The 20,297-nt window shown below is 40.1% G+C and overlaps 1 protein-coding gene across 12 annotated transcripts in view; it reads right to left on the reverse strand.

Moving 5' to 3' along the window:
- plcb4a (phospholipase C, beta 4a) overlaps positions 1-20,297 on the reverse strand; it is a 572,877-nt gene that overhangs the window by 173,223 nt on the left and 379,357 nt on the right. For all 12 annotated transcript variants that reach the window (XM_063056176.1, XM_063056174.1, XM_063056175.1 and 9 more), the window contains 2 exons: positions 15,887-15,995; positions 2,848-3,058 (listed from right to left, as the gene is read on the reverse strand). In XM_063056176.1, the coding sequence (XP_062912246.1) occupies positions 2,848-3,058; positions 15,887-15,995 (320 nt within the window). The remainder of the gene's footprint in view (positions 1-2,847; positions 3,059-15,886; positions 15,996-20,297) is intronic.

The raw sequence follows: 20,297 nt of genomic DNA on the forward strand, positions 1-20,297 counted from the left end.
AAGGGTTGGAAAAAAAAAGCCATGATTGAATTCTGTTTCTATGATCTTATTGGTTTTTGGGTGATGGGATTTGTTGAAGATTTGATGAGCTGAATAGCTTCCTTCTATCCCATAAGAAAACATGAGTTCTTTTAATCAATAGTTTTTCAGAAGCACTCCAATGTAATTAAATAAATGTCACTATCTTGAAAGACAGATAGTTCTTTTATAAAATTGTAGGAATGAAATAACTTATGGCAGCGTTTCTAACAATCATTTTTTATTTGAAATTCCTCATCAGTATTTTACCTGGTTATTACATCAGAGGGAATTGTCCGCTAACCGGAGAAATTCCGGATGTGACGTACCTTTCCTTTATTTACCAAAAAGCCATAAATGCACTGAATTGGAGCTAAAATCTTCAAACTTGACCTTGTAAAAGCCAATAAACAGTGAACCAGATGCAATAATGATTAAATTCCGCATAGCAGGTCAAGATTTTTACTGCTATGCTGTAGGTATTTCATTTTTGCAGTTCTGTAAGAACAGTCTGTTCTGCTTTTAGGATGTTTGGGTTTGAGTGAAAGATAGGGGGCGATGTTGTTCAGCTTAGGAATGTTGTGTCAGTCAATCAGGATGGTGGAATTAGGAGAAGGTTCTAGAGAGTGCTGGGCGAAGAGGTTTTTGTGACATACACTGCTGTGGGTCAAGGTCTTTTTGGCGGGAGCTGGGAGAAGACAGGAGGAAAGATGGCTGAGGATGCTGTCCCTGTTGCACAAGGTTCTTTGTGCAGATGAATGGCGGCTTCAAGGAGGAAGGACCAATATTTCCATGGGGGGAGCCTGTTTGCTCAAGCTGGATTTCATGCGGCATTCAGAAGGTGGTGTGTGCTTTCACGCAGACCATGGGTCTAGCACGTGAGTAAAAGACAACTTCAAGATGAATTCCAACTTATGTGCACATTTGGACTAGGTTAACGGTAATAGGTTCTTTTAAATTTTTTTTCCTTTTCTTTTTCTACTAACTGCTCAATAAAGCTGACATTTGTAAATATACTTTCTTTATAATTGTATGCAGTGTACAATCTATTATTTCTTGTCGATGGTTAATTGCATAGGGACAGTATTGACACAGTATTCACACAGATCACGATTCAGGAGGTCGAAACATCCCAATTTCCTGGTTTTGGTGGAACCCAAGTCATTTCGATCCTAGACGTACGGAATTTGGGAAAGGTGGTTTTCTCACCGCTGAGTCCAGTTGCTGTTAGCAAGGGGCTTACAAGCCGCATCTCTAGAGACGCCCGGTAAAATGAGGTTTCAATTATTTTGTTAACAAAGATCTTATTGCAAGAATTTCCACTGCTGGAAATTGCTGGGCAGTACACCAAAATCTTGTCTTTTACTTAAGCTATTATTTCAGAAGTGCTTTGTAATGATCTATTTTGAAATTTGTGCTGGAGGTGCTTTGCAATTGTGAGTATTCTGAATCTGTGACATTCTCCTTCTGCTCAGGAGCATCTGCGCTCTATTGCAGAGTACCAGAACTTTGTGATCATCTAATTTGCAATGCATAACAGCTGTTGCACTTTCAAGGGCAATATTGTTCAAGCTGTCAACCATCTACCAATCAAGACTGATATGGTAAGGCGATTTGACAATTCTTCAGCATCTGTTAGCAAAGAATTAATAGAAATGTTGGAAGGGCTTTAACATCGGTTCAATGTGAGCCAAGATTTCTTTTGAAGGGAAGTCAATAAAACCAGTCACCTTGGAGAATGTGCTCCATTGATTGTTCTGCTTGAGTGCTTAGACACTCCTGAGCAAAAGGAAAATGCCACAGAGTATGTAAGTTTGCAATACATTTCCACTACACATCTCAGTCACTTGTGACATTATCCTGCCACGTCTGGTATGGAAATTGAATCTTATTTATCTGGATCTTTGCTTTTCTAGAACATATATTCAAAATTTTGGTCTCTTATATTGTCTTACATAACAGAATAAAAATGACTGGCAATCGTTTTTCCATACAGTTTATAAGTTGATGGAGACCATAGTTAGAAACAGCTTTCAGTTACATTGCTGGATAAATGAATCAAGTTGACAAAAAGTCAAAACATTGAAATGCAGTGGAATGAACTTAAAAACAAAGTAATTACTTTTGTTGGAGTCAAGTTGACTCATGAATTATAATATTTTTTAAGTGAATACACTTGCGAACACAAAACTTTAGTCAGACCTCAACAAGTGCACCTGAGTCAGTTGGATCAGGACCACAAGTATAAACTAAAATACTGATTAACAAGGACAATGGAATATGGAAATGTGACCAAGAAAGGTTAATTTTTCAACAATAATCACAGGAAGAGGAGATAGGAGATAGTAAAGTTAACTGTTTCAATGTGAAATTGAAAAAGAAACACAAACAACCCCTGAAACTACAGATAGGCAGATCATAAGGATCCAAGGAACTGATCTCAGAACCAGCTCAGAGCATCTTCACCTTTATATTTTGTTCACGGCCTACAGTACTTTCCAAGGAAGAGATGAGAGGCTGACAAGGCACGAAAGGTAGGACAGGCAATATCAATTAAACAAAAAGACTATCACAAACTGCTATCCTAATTTTTCATAAGAAATGCTGTGTACAGCCCAGACACAGGATATACAGTGAAATCCAGTGCTGTGGTCTCTTCGTCTAGATCCTGCACTTTGATATTCAGGGGGCCTGGATTCTGTTGTGGGTAGAGGTGAAGAAGAGGCGGTGGAGGATCAATTACAAATGAGTATTACAATGTTGTTAGCTTCCTTAAAAACTCATGCAGAAATAACTTTTTAAAGGTATTCCAAACACATTATGACTAACCTGCATCCAGATAAAAGGACTTGTCTGTACATCTCTACAGAGGACTTGCCTCCAAACTGCCTGCCTATGAGATACGTATTATGAGAGGAACTGATAAAGTAATGGGAGAGAGGTTGGTCCATTTCTTGATACAACTCCAACCGATCAAGGAAGACAGGTGCATTTTCATCTGACATCAGGTACCTGCAGAACCCATCACACGACATATTAGCTGCAAAACAAAATTGATAGTTTTAATTCAAATCAGACCACTTGATTCAGAAATCTGTGTCAATGTCATATTGTACATTAATAAAGCATCTCTAATTAGGTCTGTGCAACCAACCAGAACTGATTAATGTGCTCCAAAGATTTGACTCTATGCTGAAACTGTCACTCTCCCCTTAACAGAAGCCAATGGAAACAATGTCATATGAAGAGCCTAATTCTGTATTCACTGTTGCATCGATTAAAAAAAACCACCCAGCACATCATAATGCAAAACTATGCATTCTAAGAAGTGATGCAATGACACTTTAAGTACCGCAGTGTATGCGCAGAAATACAATTTCAACTAACTTTTAGTGCTTTCAATTCCACTCCTTAAGGCTAGAACAGAGTTTTATAAAACACCAACCATGACACAGCATATTCCACAGATATTCAAGTTTATTTGTTTTCCTCCCCTTAAATAATGCCCCTGAAAGTCATCCTATGCACAAAATGCAGCTGCTGTAGAATACTGCCACATACATTGTGACGAATGCTGTCTGCTGAATACCTGCATGAAAGTTATAATGCTGTAATATGTAACACTATTGCCCTATTCCATTATCAGAGGACAGCAGGAGGTAAAACTCTTGCAATGGAAATATCATCACCATCTTTATGTGCCATGTCGTATGACGTGGGCAATCATGGTCTCATGACCATGATTGTTCTTGGCATATTGTTCTAGAGAAGTGGTTTGCCATTGCCTTCTTCTGCGCAGTGTCTTTACAAGATGGGTGACTCCAGCCATTATCAATACTCTTCAGAGATTGTCTGCCTGGCGTCAGTGGTCTCATACCAGGACTTGTGATATGCACTAGCTGCTCATACCACCTACCACCTGCTCCCATGCTTTCATGTGACCTTGACTGGGGGCTAAGCAGGTCCAAGGGTGACCTGCAGGTTAGTGGAAGGAAGGAGCACCTTACACCTCCTTTGGTAGAGACATATCTCCACCCCACCACCCAAAGAAAACAATCATTATTTATTGGGCAAAATCTACCAGAAGCAGGAGTAAGGTAATGTGCTGCTCTGAGTTGTAAGGAACTGCTTTCCTGCCCTACTGACTGCTTGCTAAGGAAGGAAAGAGAACAAAGGATCAAGAAATATAGATACTTAATTCCTTGAAAGGTAGATAGAAAATGAAGAGAATTTTTGGCATATTGGCCTTTAGAAATCAGAGCACTGAAGTACAGGAGTTGGGACGTTACGTAGAAGTTGCATAAGATGTTGATGAAACCAAATTTGGAGTATTGTGCAGTTCTGGTCACCTACCTACAGGAAAAAACATAAATAAGATTAAGAGTATAGAGAAAATTGACAAGGATGTCGCTGGAACTTGAGGATCTGAGTTTCAGGGAAAGGTTGAATAGGTTAGGACTTTAATGCTCTAAAACGTAAGAGAAAGAGGGGAGGTTTGATAGGAGTATACAAAATTATGAGTGGTATAAATAGAGTAAATGGAAGCAGGCTGTTTCCACTGATGTTGGGGGAGAATAGAACTGAAGGTTATAGGCTATGGGTGAAAGATGAAATATTTAAAGGGAACCTGAGGGAGAATTTCTTCACTTAGAGGATGGTGCGAGTATAGAACGAGTTGCCAGTGGAAGTGGTGGATGGATGCTGGCTCAATTGCAACATACAAGAGAAATTTGGATAAGTACATGGATGAGAGTGGTATTGACGGCTATGGTCCAGGTGAGTCTAGGCAGAATAATAGCTTGACATGGACTAGATGGGCCAAAGGGCTCATGTCTGTACTGTAGCACTCTATAACTAAGAAACCCCAACAATTCAGCAGTAGGGACAATTCCAACATAGTGAATGAGCAAGCATACATGAAGGGGTAGACTATTCCCAAAACAGTAGGTTAGGGGTTTGGAGTCTACCTTGCACCTGTTGAAGTACTGAACCAGCATCTGTCCCTGCCTCTCTAGGGGCTTCAGGTCAAGGCTCTTCCTTCAGGTGGGCATGAACTTTTCACAGACTGCTGGCACCCAGTTTGGGAAGTGTACAGAAAAATGGTTAACTGCAGTGAAAGATCAGCTTTGTTCATGAGACATGTAGTGCAGGAAATCTGCATACAGAGGTCAGCTGGAAACTGTTAGAGATTGCATATATCAGCTGCCAGAAAAATTGTGAAGCAGCAGTGTTTAGAAGGATAATGAGCTTTACCTCCTCAAGCACTCCTGAAATCTTACTCCAAGATATACTGCTCTTCTGAGAGAATGAAGCTCATTAAAGCCCTCTAAACTTCCTTAGCTCTTCTCTGCCTTTCCCTGGTTGTGCTGGAGACCACGGATGAAACTCCCCCAAGAAGTGTTCATCCAGGATTACAACCACTGCTGACTGTAAAGAGACAACTCCCAGCACTTATCAGTAACCAATAATCTCATTTGTACAGGTCAATAGCAAGGACCATTAAGGTAGGCTGTGCCAGAGGCTTTGGGATGAAAAGACATTCTGTATAGTTGGTTCAGTGAGTGCTAATGATTATTTAATTTCTGGCTCTCACCATCCAAGTTTTATCACTGAATCACCATTACATCTTTACACCTTCCGCAGCACTGAAGAATAAAGGAAAATACACTGTGCATCACTAATGCCGAGTTGGGAGTTCAGGGTCATGGGGTGGGGGAGAAAAGAAGAGGGGGTTGGGAAGGATAAACACAGAAAACATGCAGCACAATACAGGCCCTTCGAAACACAAAGCTGTGCTGAACATGTCCCTACCTTAGAACTACCGAGGCTTTACCCATAGCCCCCTATTTTTCTAAGCTCCATGTAGCCATCCAGGAGTCTCTTAAAAGGTTCTATCGTTTCTGCCTCCACCACTGGCGCTGACAGCCCATTCCACACACTCACCACTCTCTGCATAAAAAACTTACCCCTGACATCTCCTCTGTACATACTCCCAATCACCTTAAACCTGTGCCCTCTTGTGGCAGCCATTTCAGCCCTGGGAAAAAGCCTCTGACTATCCACATGATCAATGCCTCTCATCATCTTATACACCTCTATCAGGTCACCTTTCATCCTCAGTCGCTCCAAGGAGAAAAGGCCAAGTTCACTCAACCTGTTTTCATAAGGCATGCTCCCCAATCCAGGAAACATCCTTGTAAGTCTTCTCTGCACCCTTTCTATGGTTTCCACATCCTTCCTGTAGTGAGGTGACCAGAACTGAGCACAGTACTCCAAGTGGGGTCTGACCAGGGTCCTATATAGCTGCAACATTATATAAGATTTGATTGATAAATAACGGTTTGATTGATATCTGGGGGTAGGGAAAGATTCGATATGGACAGAGGGCCACATAAGGCCCAAATAGTTTGAGAGAGGTTAAAGTCTGGAGATCAATGTGTCGTTCGTGGAGGAGAGGTGATCTATGTCAAAGATCAGGTTAATATAGACATCAGAGAGTCCGAGGGTAGTCTTCAATTCTTCAGGACACTTCTAATATCCATGTCTTGTCCAACCAGCAACTGATGTTAGAACTCCTTAGCATATCATTCACCATCACTGCAAGATTTTGCTCACCTCTACTGACACTATCATACATGAACTTGACATCCTGAGTCCCAACTACAGTATCACATTTGGAATCTCACCTTTCACACACAGTAAACTACAACTCATTCCGAACATTACTGGCTACATAAACACAGAGATTCTACAGATGTTGGAGATCCACAGGAACACACACAAATCCTGTAGGAACTCAGTAGGTCAGGCAGCATCAATGGAAATACTTTATACTTTATTGTCGCCAAACAATTGGTACTAGAATGTACAATCGTCACATCGGGATATTTGATTCTGCGCTTCACACTCCCTGGATTACAAATATTAAATATTAAAGATATTAAAAATAGTTAAAATTAGTAACTATTAAAAATTTAAATCATAGATCATAAATAGAAAATAGGAAAAGGTCAGGGGAAGGAGGATGGAAAGAGGATGAGCTGGAAGCTAATAGGTGAGGCCAGGTTGGTGAGAAAGGTAAAGGGCTGGAGAAGGAGAGTAAGGTAGTGCAAAAAAAACCGAGAGGCAGGTCCGGATATTTGGCGGGTACGGCCCAGACCTGGGTCAGGATCCGTTCAGCAGTCTTATCACAGTTGGAAAGAAGCTGTTCCCAAATCTGACCGTATGAGTCTTCAAGCTTCTGAGCCTTCTCCCGGAGGGAAGAGGGATGAAAAGTCTGTTGGCTGGGTGGGTCGTGTCCTTGATTATCCTGGCAGCACTGCTCCAACAGCGTGCAGCGTAAAGTGAGTCCACGGACGGAAGATTGGTTTGTGTGATGTGCTGCGCTGTGTTCATGATCTTCCGCAGCTTCTTTCAGTCTTGGACAGTACAACTTCCATACCAGGTTGTGATGCACCCTAGAAGAATGCTTTCTATGGTGCATCTATAAAAATTAGTGAGGGTTTTAGGGGACAGGCCAAATTTCTTTAGTTTTCTCAGGAAGTAAAGGCGCCGGTGGAAATGAGTAAACGGTCAATATTTCGGGCAGAGACCCTTTCTCCAAGACAGGAAAGAAAGGGGGAAAACACCACAGTAAAAAGGTCAGGGGAAGGAGGATGGAAAGAGGATGAGCTGGAAGCTAATAGGTGAGGCCAGGTTGGTGAGAAAGGTAAAGGGCTGGAGAAGGAGAGTCTAATAGGAGAGGAGAATGGAGGTTGGGAGAAAGGAAAGAAGGTGGGGCACCAGGGGGAGGTGATAGGCAGGTGAGGAGAAGAGTGAAGAGGCCAAAGTGGGGCTAAAGAAGAGGCAAGGACAGAGAAATCTATATTCATGCCATCAGTTTGGAGGCTACCCAGACGGAATTTGAGGTGTTGCTCCTCCACCCTGAGGGTGGCCTCATCTTGGCAAAAGAGGAAGTCATGGACTATTATGTCAGAACGGGAATGGGGATGGGAATTAAAATAGTTGGCCACTGGGAAATTCTGCTTTTGGGGGATGTAGTGGAGGTGCTTGAAAATGCAGTCCCCCAATTCACGCCAGGTCTCACTAACGTAGTGGAGCACCAGACAGATGACCCCAACAGGGGAGGGAAGAATGGACAAGGGAAGCATGGATGGAGTGATCCCTGTGGAAAGTGGAGAGTGGGGAGAAGGTAAAGATGTATTTGGTGGTAGGATCCCATTAAAGTCCACTGAAGCTGCTGAGAATGATGCATTGGATGCGAAGGCTCATGGGGTGGTCGGTGAGGACAAGAGGAGCTCTATCCCTGTTAAGGTGGCAGGAAGATGGGGTGACCAGGGATGTCCAGAAAATGGACGCGATGCGGCTGATGACAGCATCAACACTGGAGAAAGGGAAATCCTGTTCTTTGAAAAAGGAGGACATCCCTGATATTTTGGAAAGGAAAGGCTGATCCTGGGAACAGATATGCCAGAGACAAAGGAAATAAGAAAAGAGAATAGCATTTTTTATAGGAGGCAGGGTAGGAAAAGAAATAGTTAAGATAACGATGGGAATCAGTAGGTTTATAAAAGATGTTGGTAGATAGTTTGTCTCCAGAGATGGAGACAGAAAGATTAAGAAAGGGGAGAGGTGATCAGAAATGAGCCAAGTGAATTTAAGGACAGGGTGGAAGTTGGAGGCAATGTTGATGAAATTGATGAGCTCAGCATTGATGCATGAAGTTGCACCAATGCAGTCGTCAATGTAGCATAGGAAGAGAAGGGGAGTATTACCAGGAACGGCTTCGAACATGAACTGTTCCACATAGCCAACAAAAAGGCAGGCATAGCTAGGGCCCTTGCGGGTGCCCATGACAACCCCTTGAGTTAGGAGAAAGTAGGAGGAGCCGAAGGAGAAATTGTTGAGTGTGAGGACCAGTTCCACCAGATGGAGGTGGGTGGTGGTGGAGAGGAATTTGTTGGATCTTTTGTTGAGAAAGATGGGGGATAAAAGTGTATAGGGACTGGACATCCGTGATTTAAATGAGACAGTCAGAGGCAGGGAATTGAACGTTCTTGAGTAGATTGAAAACATGTGAAGTGCTGAGGATGTAGGTGGGAAGGGAATGAACCAAGCATGGTGGAATAGAGTCAAGGTATGCAGACATGATTCAGTGGGGCAGGACCAACCAGAATCTGTTCCTAGGATGAGGCTTTCTTTTCCAGAACTTCAGCGCTTTCATCCTCCTTCAAAGAATGGGGTTTCCTTTCCTCTACCACTGATGCTGCCCTGACCCAATTATCCTCTACTTCCCGGACGTCCGTGCTCAACCCATCTTCCCCCTGCCTTAAGGGGACAGAGTGCCTCTACCATCCCATGAGCTTCCGTATCCAATTCTCCGCAACTTCCTCCATCTTCTTCCACCAAACATATCTGTACCTCTCCTCCACTCTCTGCTTTCCGCAGGGATCACTCCTTCATTAATTCCCTTGTCTATTTGTCATTCTCCACTAATCTCCCTCCTGGCACATATCCCTGCAAGTGACAGAAATGCTACATCTTCCCATTCACCTCCTCTCTTACTTTCAGTGCTCCAAACAGCCCTTCCAGATGAGACAACATTTCACCTGTGAATCTGTTGGGGTCATCTATTCTATCCAGTGCTCCCAATATGGCCTCCTCTACATTGGTGAAACCAATTCTTTTATGACCTGCTAAGTTCCTACAGCATTTATGTGTATTGCTTTGGCTACATTCTCTATTGTATTATACCCTTTTCCTTGTAACTCTTCTTCCTTGTTTATTTATTGGAACTTTGGTCTTAAAATTATTGAGCTTTGCCTTATAGTCTCTTCCATGCCTTATCCCATCTTGGCTCAGCTCACTCCTCTGTCCATTTCTGCACCCACCCTGGTGTCAGAACCTTAACTCGCCTACTCTTCCTGCCTTCCTTCTGATTCTCCGTATTTAGCTAACTCCTCCAGGTCAAATTTTGAACAAACATTTGGTCAGCTTCTTCAGATATTGTAGATTCAGTAATGATGCATTGCTTAGAAATTCTAATGACCTGTATCACAATTTTGGCCATTGGTACCTTCCCACATGATGCTAGCATGGATAGAAGATCGTCTGACTGGCAGGAGGCAAACAGCTGGAATAAAAGGGTCCTTTACTGGTTGCTGCTCGCCAACTAGCAGTATTCCGCAGGAACACGAAGAATTCTGCAGATGCTGGAAGTTCAAGCAACACACATCAAAGTTGCTGGTGAACGCAGCAGGCCAGGCAGCATCTCTAGGAAGAGGTACAGTTGACGTTTCAGGCCAAGACCCTTTGTCAGGACTAACTGAAGGAAGAGCTAGTAAGAGATTTATTCCACAGGAGATGGTAACGGGAGCACTTGTTTTCATGTCATACATCAATAATGTGTATGATGGAAATGATGGCTTTGTGGTTAAGTTTGCAGTCAATACAAAGATAGGTGGAGGGGCAGGTAGTGTTGAGGAAGCAAGAGTCTGAAGAAGGACTTAGACAGATTGGGAGAATGGGGCAAACAAGTAGCAGATGGAATATAGTTCAGGGAAATGTATGGTCATGCACTTTGGTTGAAGGAATAAAGGTATAGACTATTTTCTAAACAGGGAGAAAATTCAAAAATCAGAGGTGAAAAGGGACTTGGGAGTCCTCGTGCAAGATTTCCTAAAGGCAGGTTGAATTGATGGTAAGGAAGGCAAATGCAATGTTAGCATTCGAAAGGACTAGAATATAAGAGCAAGGATGTGATGCTGAGGCTTTATAAGGCATTGGTCAGACTGCACTTGAAGCATTGGCCTCTTATCTAAGAAAAGATGTGCAGGCATGGGAGACAGTCCAGCAGAGCTTGACATGAATGATTCTTGGAATAAAAGGATTCTTGGAACAGGGATGGGAAGGAATTTCTTCAGCCAAAAGGTGGTGAATCTGTGGAATTCATTGTCACAGATGGCTGTGGAAGCGAAGTCACTGGCTATATTTAAAGCAGATGTTGATAGGTTTTTGATTAGTCAGCGTGTCAAAAGTTATGGGGAGAAGGCAGGAGAATGGGGTTGAAAGGGATAATAAATCAGCCATGTAGGTATGGCAGAGCAGACACAATGGGGCAGATGTCCTAACTCTACCCTTATGTCTTATGGTCTTATAAAATCACAGCACATTTCTGTAATGGATAAACGATTGCCCAGGCTGAGGACGGCTCCAGAATTTCGGGATATAGTGAAGGAAATGAGGAAAAAAAAAATGGCCAATAGGAATCATACTCAAAGAAGATCACAGCTATTGGGTTGACAATCTTTGAACACTGAAGGGAAATGGGGAATGTTTGGCCTGGGTGCCTGTGAGTGTGTCACTGGATGAGACATGATAGGATGATGCTGAATAATGCTGTACTGAGAAGAACAAGCATCAGAATGGGGAAGAAATGTGACTTTGACCATGGAATGATTGTTGGTGCCAGACGTGGTGGCTTGAGTATCTCAGAAACTGTCGACCCCCTACAATTTTCACACACAACAGCCCCTAGAGTTTACAGAGAATGGTGCAGAATAAAGATCCAGTGGCACCTTGTTAATGAGAGTGGCCAGAGAAGAATGGCCAGACTGGCCCAAGCTGACAGTAAGGTGATGGTAACTCATGAGTCACATGTTACGACAATAATGCGCAGGCACACGTCTAAACACACAACACATCACATCTTGAGGTGGATGGGCTGTAACAGCAGAAGACCATGAACATATACTCAGTGTATCATTCGGTCATGATGAATGCGAAACCAAAGAGAGTTTAAAAAAAAACATAAGAACATAAGAAATAGGAGTAGGAGTAGGCCATCTGACCCATCGAGCCTGCTCCGCCATTCAATAAGATCATGGCTGATCTGACCATGGACTCATCTCCACCTACCTGCCTTTTCCCAATAACCATTAATTCCCCTACTATGAATCAATAGGAAGTTGGCTAAAACAGTATGCTTGAAAGGAGGCCTTAAAGGGGAAGGTTGGTGAAAGAATCGGGCAAAGGAATTCCAGATTGTTGAGCCTAGGTACTTGAAGGTAAAGGAATGGGGAAAACAAATGCAGTGGAGAATGCAAAGGTCATCAGAGAAAAGCATATGGGGTTGCAGGAATAAATGGAGTTTAAAAAAAAGGGAAATTTAAACTTGAGGTGGAAGGGAATGGGGAGCCAAATTCTGCCAGATAAGATTTCAGTGAGATGGTTTGGAGTAGAATAGGGTATGGAGGTCAGGGTATTGTGGGATCTACAGTTTACAGAGATTTGTACCATGGAGACAGCAAAAGGAGGAATGGAGTAAAAAAAATTCAAATGCTGCTAATACTGTTAATCCAAAGGCAAAAATTCTTGGAATTTAGTGGTCGAGCAACATTTGTGAAATTTGAATAAGAATAATATAGATTAGAGTTTTAATGGCAGAGGGTTTGGACTGGGAGGCAGAGGTGAATACTGCTACAGAGATGTAGGTTTTCTATGGAAAAGATATGAGGTCAGGACTGCAAAGAAAGATTATTCAAGTTTATAAAACTGTGCCATTAAGGAAATGGTTCATCCAGTCAGTTTAATTCAATATCCACTAGATGGCAGATTTCACCAGTATAGTAAAAACACAAAGTGATATGCTTTATGTTTTATAGAAACCACCACTTGACACTGTGCTTTGAAGACAGGAAAAATGTGGTGGCCTCATTATCAAAGATCCCACATTTGAAACATTTTTGGGTAGTTCAGTAAGTGAGAAAGAGCGCTCAGTTCAAGCTAATTCAGATTTTTGTTCACTTCAACAATCTGCATAAAATGCAATCAACTCAGCATTGTACAGTACAAAAAGAAACTTTTTTTTGGTTGTGTTTTCTTGATTTACAGTATCAGATGGTCTCACCACCTGCAGACAGGAAAATATCATGCCTTAACAACACTGTGATATCAGGTCATAAATTTGTGGAAATGCATGAGGAAATATGGCCCCAAGGTCAAGCTGAAGAACTGAAAGCCGTGGGGCAGAGTGCAAAACTAGCCCAAGTGTCTTGGTCCAAATAATCCAGCGTATGGGAAAATTTGCTGGATGAATAGGAAGATGGGTGGGGAAGGATTTTATTAAGTTTTCACTAAATGAAGTTATAAAAGTTTAAAGTTATTAACTTTAATAGCTGAGGAGTCAATGTGACAGTCCATTTGTTCTACCTCACCTCAACACATTAATGAAGCAAAAGCTTTAGTTAATCTTGTTAGCATAAATCAGTGAAAATGAGTCTGGTCAGTGCAAGGATCACCTCATGATAAACCTGCAAAGTTCATCAACTGTAAATTGAGTTAGATCTGGTGTAAAGGTCAGAGAAGGGGGTCAATTGACTGAGTGGAGGTTAGTTGAAAGCTTTTGAAGCCATGGGACAGAATCTCAGGCCACAACTAATGCCGTTCAGGACTGAGATGAAAGTTTTCATCTCTCAAAGGGTGGTGAAGTTGCAGAGATCCCTACTGCAGAAAGTTGTGGAGGCCAGTGTGGAAAACAAAAGTTATGAAGGGGATGAGGAGAGAGCGGCAGCATGGCATTGAGATACACGGTCCGATCAGAATGATAGAACAGGATCAGAAGGTCCAAACAGCTTTCTTTACTTGCATTTCTATGTGTTTCAATAAAACACCATCCAAGAACCCGGTACTGCGCATAAAATCGATAATGTTTTGGGGTCAAAAAATCATAGAATCACAAAGCACAGAAATTAGCCATTTCAGTCCATCTCATCCATGCTGACAGTGAAGCCTACCTACACCAATCCTGGCTGCCTGCAGCAGGCCTATACTCCTCTATATCTATTCTGCCTAAGTTACTGTCCAAATGCCCTTTGAACACTGTAATGGTATCTGACTCTACCACCTCCTCTGGCAGATAACCACCACCCTCTGTGTGAAATAATTAACCCTCAGATCTTCTTTAAATATCTCCCTCTTACCTTAAACTCGTGCTCTCTAGTGAAAGATTCCCTTGCTCTGGGAAAAACACACTAACTTTCTGTCCTTTCTATGACCCTCATAATTTTCTAAACCTTGAAAAGGTCTCTCCCAACCTCCTCCCTACATTGCAATGAGAATCATGGGCTTGCTGAGATTTTTCTGATTGCAACTCTTCAAGGAAAATCTTCCAATTAAATTTTAATTTTGGGCAAAGACTAGTAAATCAAGAGAACACTTTTTAATACAAAGGAAGAATATAAACAGTTAAAATCATAACAGACTTTATGTTTGCAACTACACTCTGGAGGAAGCTTTGATGACTCAGCAGTATATGTATTCATTTTGCAAAACGTACTAAGAGCAGAAAATCATTTTTTTGTTGAAAGGAATTTACAAAGGCATGCATTTGTAAGTGCTTAATTTTTATTGATAAATTATTGTTTAGAAGATGTGAAAATTAAACCTATGTATAAGTCATGGGCATGTCAAGCATTAGTGGAATGCCCTATGAGCAGATCTAATACTTGACAAACAGGCACTGGAGTTTTTTTTTCCATTCGGTAACTCTTCTAAATACTAAATACTAAATACTTTCTCCAACAAGAAGCTTGCTGTGTTGTGAAACTGCTCACCAGGAATTTGTATATTCAAAATGTTGTTCCAAGGGGAACAACTATGCAATAATCATTACAGATATGGAGTCAAAATCTAACACAGCCCAAGAATTCTTACAGGACCTGAAATAATATTTTGAGTGAAGTGTACTATATGAAAGATCGAAAAGACTGGTATCATTTACAAACAAAGTAGTAATTAATCTAATCAGATTAATTGAAAATAAATCTCTTTTTTATTTAAACTCAGGAAAGAGAATCTTACTGTCCTACTCAATTACATACAAGACGAGGCTTGTCTTCGGATAATTCCCCAAGCTTTACAATGGTATGCATACAATTGAAAATGCAACACTTTCCCATTACAATCATTAACATCAAGTGGTTTAGTGTTTGACCATCATTGCATCCACAAGGACCATGCTACATGACTTCAATAATGTGAATTTTTGTGTCCTCTAACCAATGAAAAATAGCCTGTAACTCAAGCACTACTGGGGTGTTGGATGGGTGGAATCATGAGGTGTGCAAACCCTTTCTGTTGCTGATTGCATGTTGTGGCCATGCAAAGGTAACAGAGGAATGTAACCTAATAGCTGAAGCTTCAATATAGAGCACCAGTGTCCACTCAGCATTATACACTAATCGATCTGCTTCATCTATGCACTTCTGGCAAACATCCACAAAGGACTCGTGCAACCTCATCAATGTGCTGATGTTCACACACCATCTTGGAACACTTGAGTGTGCTCAAAACTCAGCTTTAACAAACTTAGTTTCTCTCTAGACATCTTTTATGAATCTCCAACAATAAAAAAAACTTTCACTATTAGTTTTCCAGCCACAGTATTTAATATTAAATTGCCACTTTGATTGAATGGAAAAGATTAAATTTTCCATAGTGCTTTTAGTTACTACCATGTGGAAAAACTGCAGCTTCTCTCCTTTTAAGGCAGTTCATCTATGAGGCAGAGAATATGTGACTTCCAAGACAAACAGCAGCAATAATAATAGACATATATAATTAAACAAAGCATTATCTTATGGAGATTAGATTAAATCCTAGTGTTAAATGTGGGGTGTTTCACTAATATGAAACGCAGATGAATGCATCTGCATTACAAACAAAATAAAAAGACCTCAGGACCAAAATGTAACAGTTGTGCAAACAAAAAAATGCTGGATAAAACAACAGCAGAAAATGTTTGAAAATTATATACCCCATCACTCAAACTTTACCTTATATTAAGGCAGAGAGTTGCAAGAGAGCTTACCTTGTTTTCTCAGTGTTTCATCTGGTTCATAATTCTCAAGTATCTGCATCGCTCTTTTCGTGTCATAGAAGGGGAACAAAATTTCATTCAGGCGAGGATCTCGTTGATTCTACAGTAAGGAAATGACTGAATTAAAGTGTTTCCCACCAATGTCTTACAACAGAAAAAATAATAAATGTGCAAGAATTATTATTAAAAGTAAAATATATGTGTGTTTTCCCTTTGGTCATTTGCGTTTACTGATAAGGTACAACAGTAAAGATGATAATGAACATAATGCCCATCATTTCTGCATGCATTTTCTTTAAGTATCATATAAAATGAGCTAAAGTTTGAGAAACATTGCAATTTTACCCTTCAAAGCATTCCCTATGTTGTTATGAAAGAGTAAAGCCTTCTGCATGTGCTTACTACAGGTCAGCCATGAAATGAGGTCAGCATTTCAATAAATGAGATTGACTCGATAACTCAAGAACAGCTATTTCAAGATTGGGTGATGATAACCTTATATATTTAGGAATTACGTACTCTACTACACCTGTAATAGCTGTAATGGTTTTCAACATCAAAACAGATGGATTTTATAGACTGTGAAATTCAGTAGAAGTTGATCTTTACTGGCATTTTGCCATTGTATCGATGTACAGAAAAGCTGCTTTCATGAGAATATCCAATGCATTTCCTGGTTTTGCTAGTGTTCATTTATCTTACCCTTACCTATTGTGCATGCAAACATGAACGCGTGTGTGTGTATATACATGCATGTGCACGTGATTTCACTTTGGATTAAGAACAGGGAAAATCTTCAGACCTTTTTCTCAAATATTTGCCAATATCCAAGTATCTTGGCACATTATGAAGGGAAAGGTGTTTTCCGGTGTTATTTTATTTTCCCCCGGATAGTCAGCCCACTTCAGAGATAAAACAGAGCTAATAGGTAAGTCACAATTTTCATCAGCCTGCCATTAACTAAAGGTTTTCCATAGAATTATATCATGCCACATTGTCAAACAATTGTAAAAGTGTCCTATTACATATCTTATTCATATTATACAGTATGTTCTAATGCTATAGATTTATGTCAGTGTATCTTCAAATTCACACTGAAATATATAGTTCTAACTTCGGGTGACAAATTATTAATATTTTCTTCTCTCTTTAAAATCACCTGATAATACTTTAGTGGCTATTTAATTATACTTATCATGACAAAAGGATGTCTAATTATAAGTTACAGAATAAATTTTACAAATGTATTTCTTCTTTATATAATAAAAGTTGCTTATATAATTTACATTAAATCACATTGCTATTGCTTTCACAATTACTTTGAAATTTGTGTTATTTCTCAATTCCTTTTGTTTTAGTCAATACTTCTGGTTCAAAGCTTTTTGTTATATTCAGTACTTGGACCAAAGAAGAGCATGACAAGGGAGATTAAAGAAGGCAAAGTAGAACCATGAAATTACTCTAAGTTATCAACAAATGGAAGAACAAATTATTATCTCACAGGCACAGAGAAGTCAAAGTGGGAATTGGTTATGACAGGATAGTCACTAGTTACGAGAGAATCTGATCAGGTGAACTTGGCAAGTGCAATTACGTGTCTTATAACTACATGGAGGCCAAGGGTATTGCTTGCAGATTCAGCAACCCGAGTTCAACCCTGACATCCTATGCGCCTTGTGCAAGTTCCCCTCATCATTGCGTGAGTTTTTTCTGGGTGCTGTGGCTTCCATATACCAAAGAGGTAAGGATAGGTTGGTTATTAGCTGTGTACACTGTCCTTTGTACTGATACTGTCCTTTGTGAGTGGCAGCAACTGGTGGAGGGAACTGATGGAAATGTGGGAAGAATGAGACGGGATTAATGTCGACGGGTACTTGATGGAAGCATGCACATGGTGAGCTGAAGAGCCTGTTCCTCGACTCTACAACTCCATTAAAAAAGTTAAAAGGTATAATATATTAAGTAAACTAATCAAACACAAATAATGCAAAATTTAATTATCTGGATAGATTTTAAACTAGAGAAGACATAGCAGAAGCACCAGTAAACCCACTGAATGTCTCCTTAAGAGTAGTGGTTCCAACTCCAACAAAATCTCTTAGAAGTGGGGAATAGTTGAACCCCATAGTTTACAGGAAAAATATTGAGTTATAAAGTTTACAAAAAGGTAAAACAAATAAAAATGCACTGATGCCCCCTAGGTTTGACTCAATTTCTGAAAAAAGGAGCGGCCTGATAGGCTATCAAGTATTTATTGGAGAGAGGGGCACATATATTACTGAGTATGATCCAGTCCAGCTTTCATCTGAAAAAGTTGGAAAACTCTGCCACAGAGAAAGGGACAACGTCAGGAAGGACAGAATTACAGGCAAGTCTCTTCAACATTAGTGTCAGAACAATTATTGGGATTCCAACTAATAGAGTAAACAAAACAACAAATAACCAGTATGCATTTCAAATGGAAGAAGACTTATTTGGCTAATCTCAAATGAATTCCTTGAAGTAACTAAGGAATATTGGGCAGAGCCAATGCAAACTGTTAAATACTGATATTTCAAAGTAAAGTACTATAGAGTCGTCTCATGACCGTGAGTGTGTGTGAAATCAGAGAACAATTAAGAGAATTGTTCAACCTAGCTAGCAAATTGGAAGATATAAAACTTATCTGAGTGCCAACCAAGCCCAGACATACAGTGTTAAGAAGTGTAGGCTTGCTGAACATATCAAACCTTAGACCATTATGTAAAGTTCTGGTGTCAATACCACAAAACAGATATAGAAGAACTGAAGAGGGTGAAAAAAATATTTACAAGTTTAATACCTGAACAGTGAAGTTAATCTTCCAGAAAAGAATGAGTAGCCCTAGTCACTTTTCTTTTATTAAAAACAATTTTGAGATATTTTTAAAATTACAAATGGCTTTGATGGAATACATGCATCAAACGTGTTTCCACTTTCATCAATTATTAAACAAATCTAGATGTCATAAATATAAGCTAGCCATGAAGTCAAAGGAGAACTCTGAAACTGTTAAGGACATTACTGCAAGCAGATGTTAAAGCAATAAGAATCCCTCTAAGTGGGAGATTGAAACAGAAGGTTCAGCTGATAGTTATATGAGTAATGATAGAAGAATGACAGACTCGGCCTTGGTTTGGGCTACCTGGCCTATCTGCAAGCTTTACTCTCAATGTAGAAAGTGAGTGTTGACAAAGTTGTTTCTTGCACTGGAGTTCTGTGATTCTTTTTGTCCATTAGTGAGTGGATGTGGAGCGGATGTTTCCTATCATGGGTGATTAAAGGACCAGAATCAGGTTTTTTACCACCAACATGTGTCATGAAATTTGTTAACTTAGCAGCAGTAGTTCAATGCAATAGAAGAGAGAAAAAAATAATAAATAAATAAATCAATTACAGTATATGTATATTGAACAGATTAAAAATCATGCAAAAAAAACCTGAAACATATATAAAAAAAAAGTGAGGTAGTGTTCACAGGTTCAATGTCCATTTAGGAATCGGAAAACAGAGGGGAAGAAGCTGTTCCTGAATCGCTGAGTGTGTACCTTCAGACTTCTATATTTCCTACCTGACGGTAACAAGGAGAAAACGGCATGAGGCCAGAGCGCACAGGCTCAGAAAAGAGAGACATCCATTTTGAACAGAGATGAAGAGGAATTTCTTTAGCCAGAGGGCAGTGAATCTGTGGAATCTGTCACTGGGTATATTTAAAGCGGAGGTTAATAGATTCCTGATTAGTAAGGGCAATAAAGATTATGGGGAGATGGCAGAAGAACGGGGTTGAAAGGCATAATAAACCAGCCATGATGGAATGGCAGAGCAGACTCGATGGGCCAAGTAGCCTAATTCTGCTCCTATGTCTTATGATCCTTTGGTCTAAATCCATTTATTTACTTCTTTTGCTTTTATTAGAATTCATTATCTGCATATTGACTTATTGCTGTTTCTCCCCCAAATGCACTAACCTATTTTGGCGGTGGTGTAGGGTAAAGGCATCAGGGTATCTTGTACAACGTACTTGATGTATGAACCAAAATACATTAGCATTAATTGAGACCTTTGAGTGTCCTCTTGCCATGGTAATTATCGTGAATTAATTTCTATCCTAAGCCATGGTAATTACGGTGAATTAATTTCAACTTTCCAGGCTGCATGCCTTGGTTCTTGAAATGCCTAATCAGTTTTGAGCAAATGCAGGGTAAAGCAAAAATTTTGGGAAAATATCCTTCCAGCAACATATTTTAAGTACTTAAATAAACATACATGATATATTTCCCAAACTTAAAAGAAAACATCATTACAATTAAAATCACAGATCAATTCTATTTACTTATGAGATCTAAATTCTGAAACCTATACAGTGGATTTCGGCCAAGTGAGT

The sequence above is a fragment of the Mobula hypostoma genome, chromosome 8 (assembly GCF_963921235.1).
Source record: "Mobula hypostoma chromosome 8, sMobHyp1.1, whole genome shotgun sequence".
NCBI classification, from domain to species: Eukaryota; Metazoa; Chordata; class Chondrichthyes; order Myliobatiformes; family Myliobatidae; genus Mobula; species Mobula hypostoma.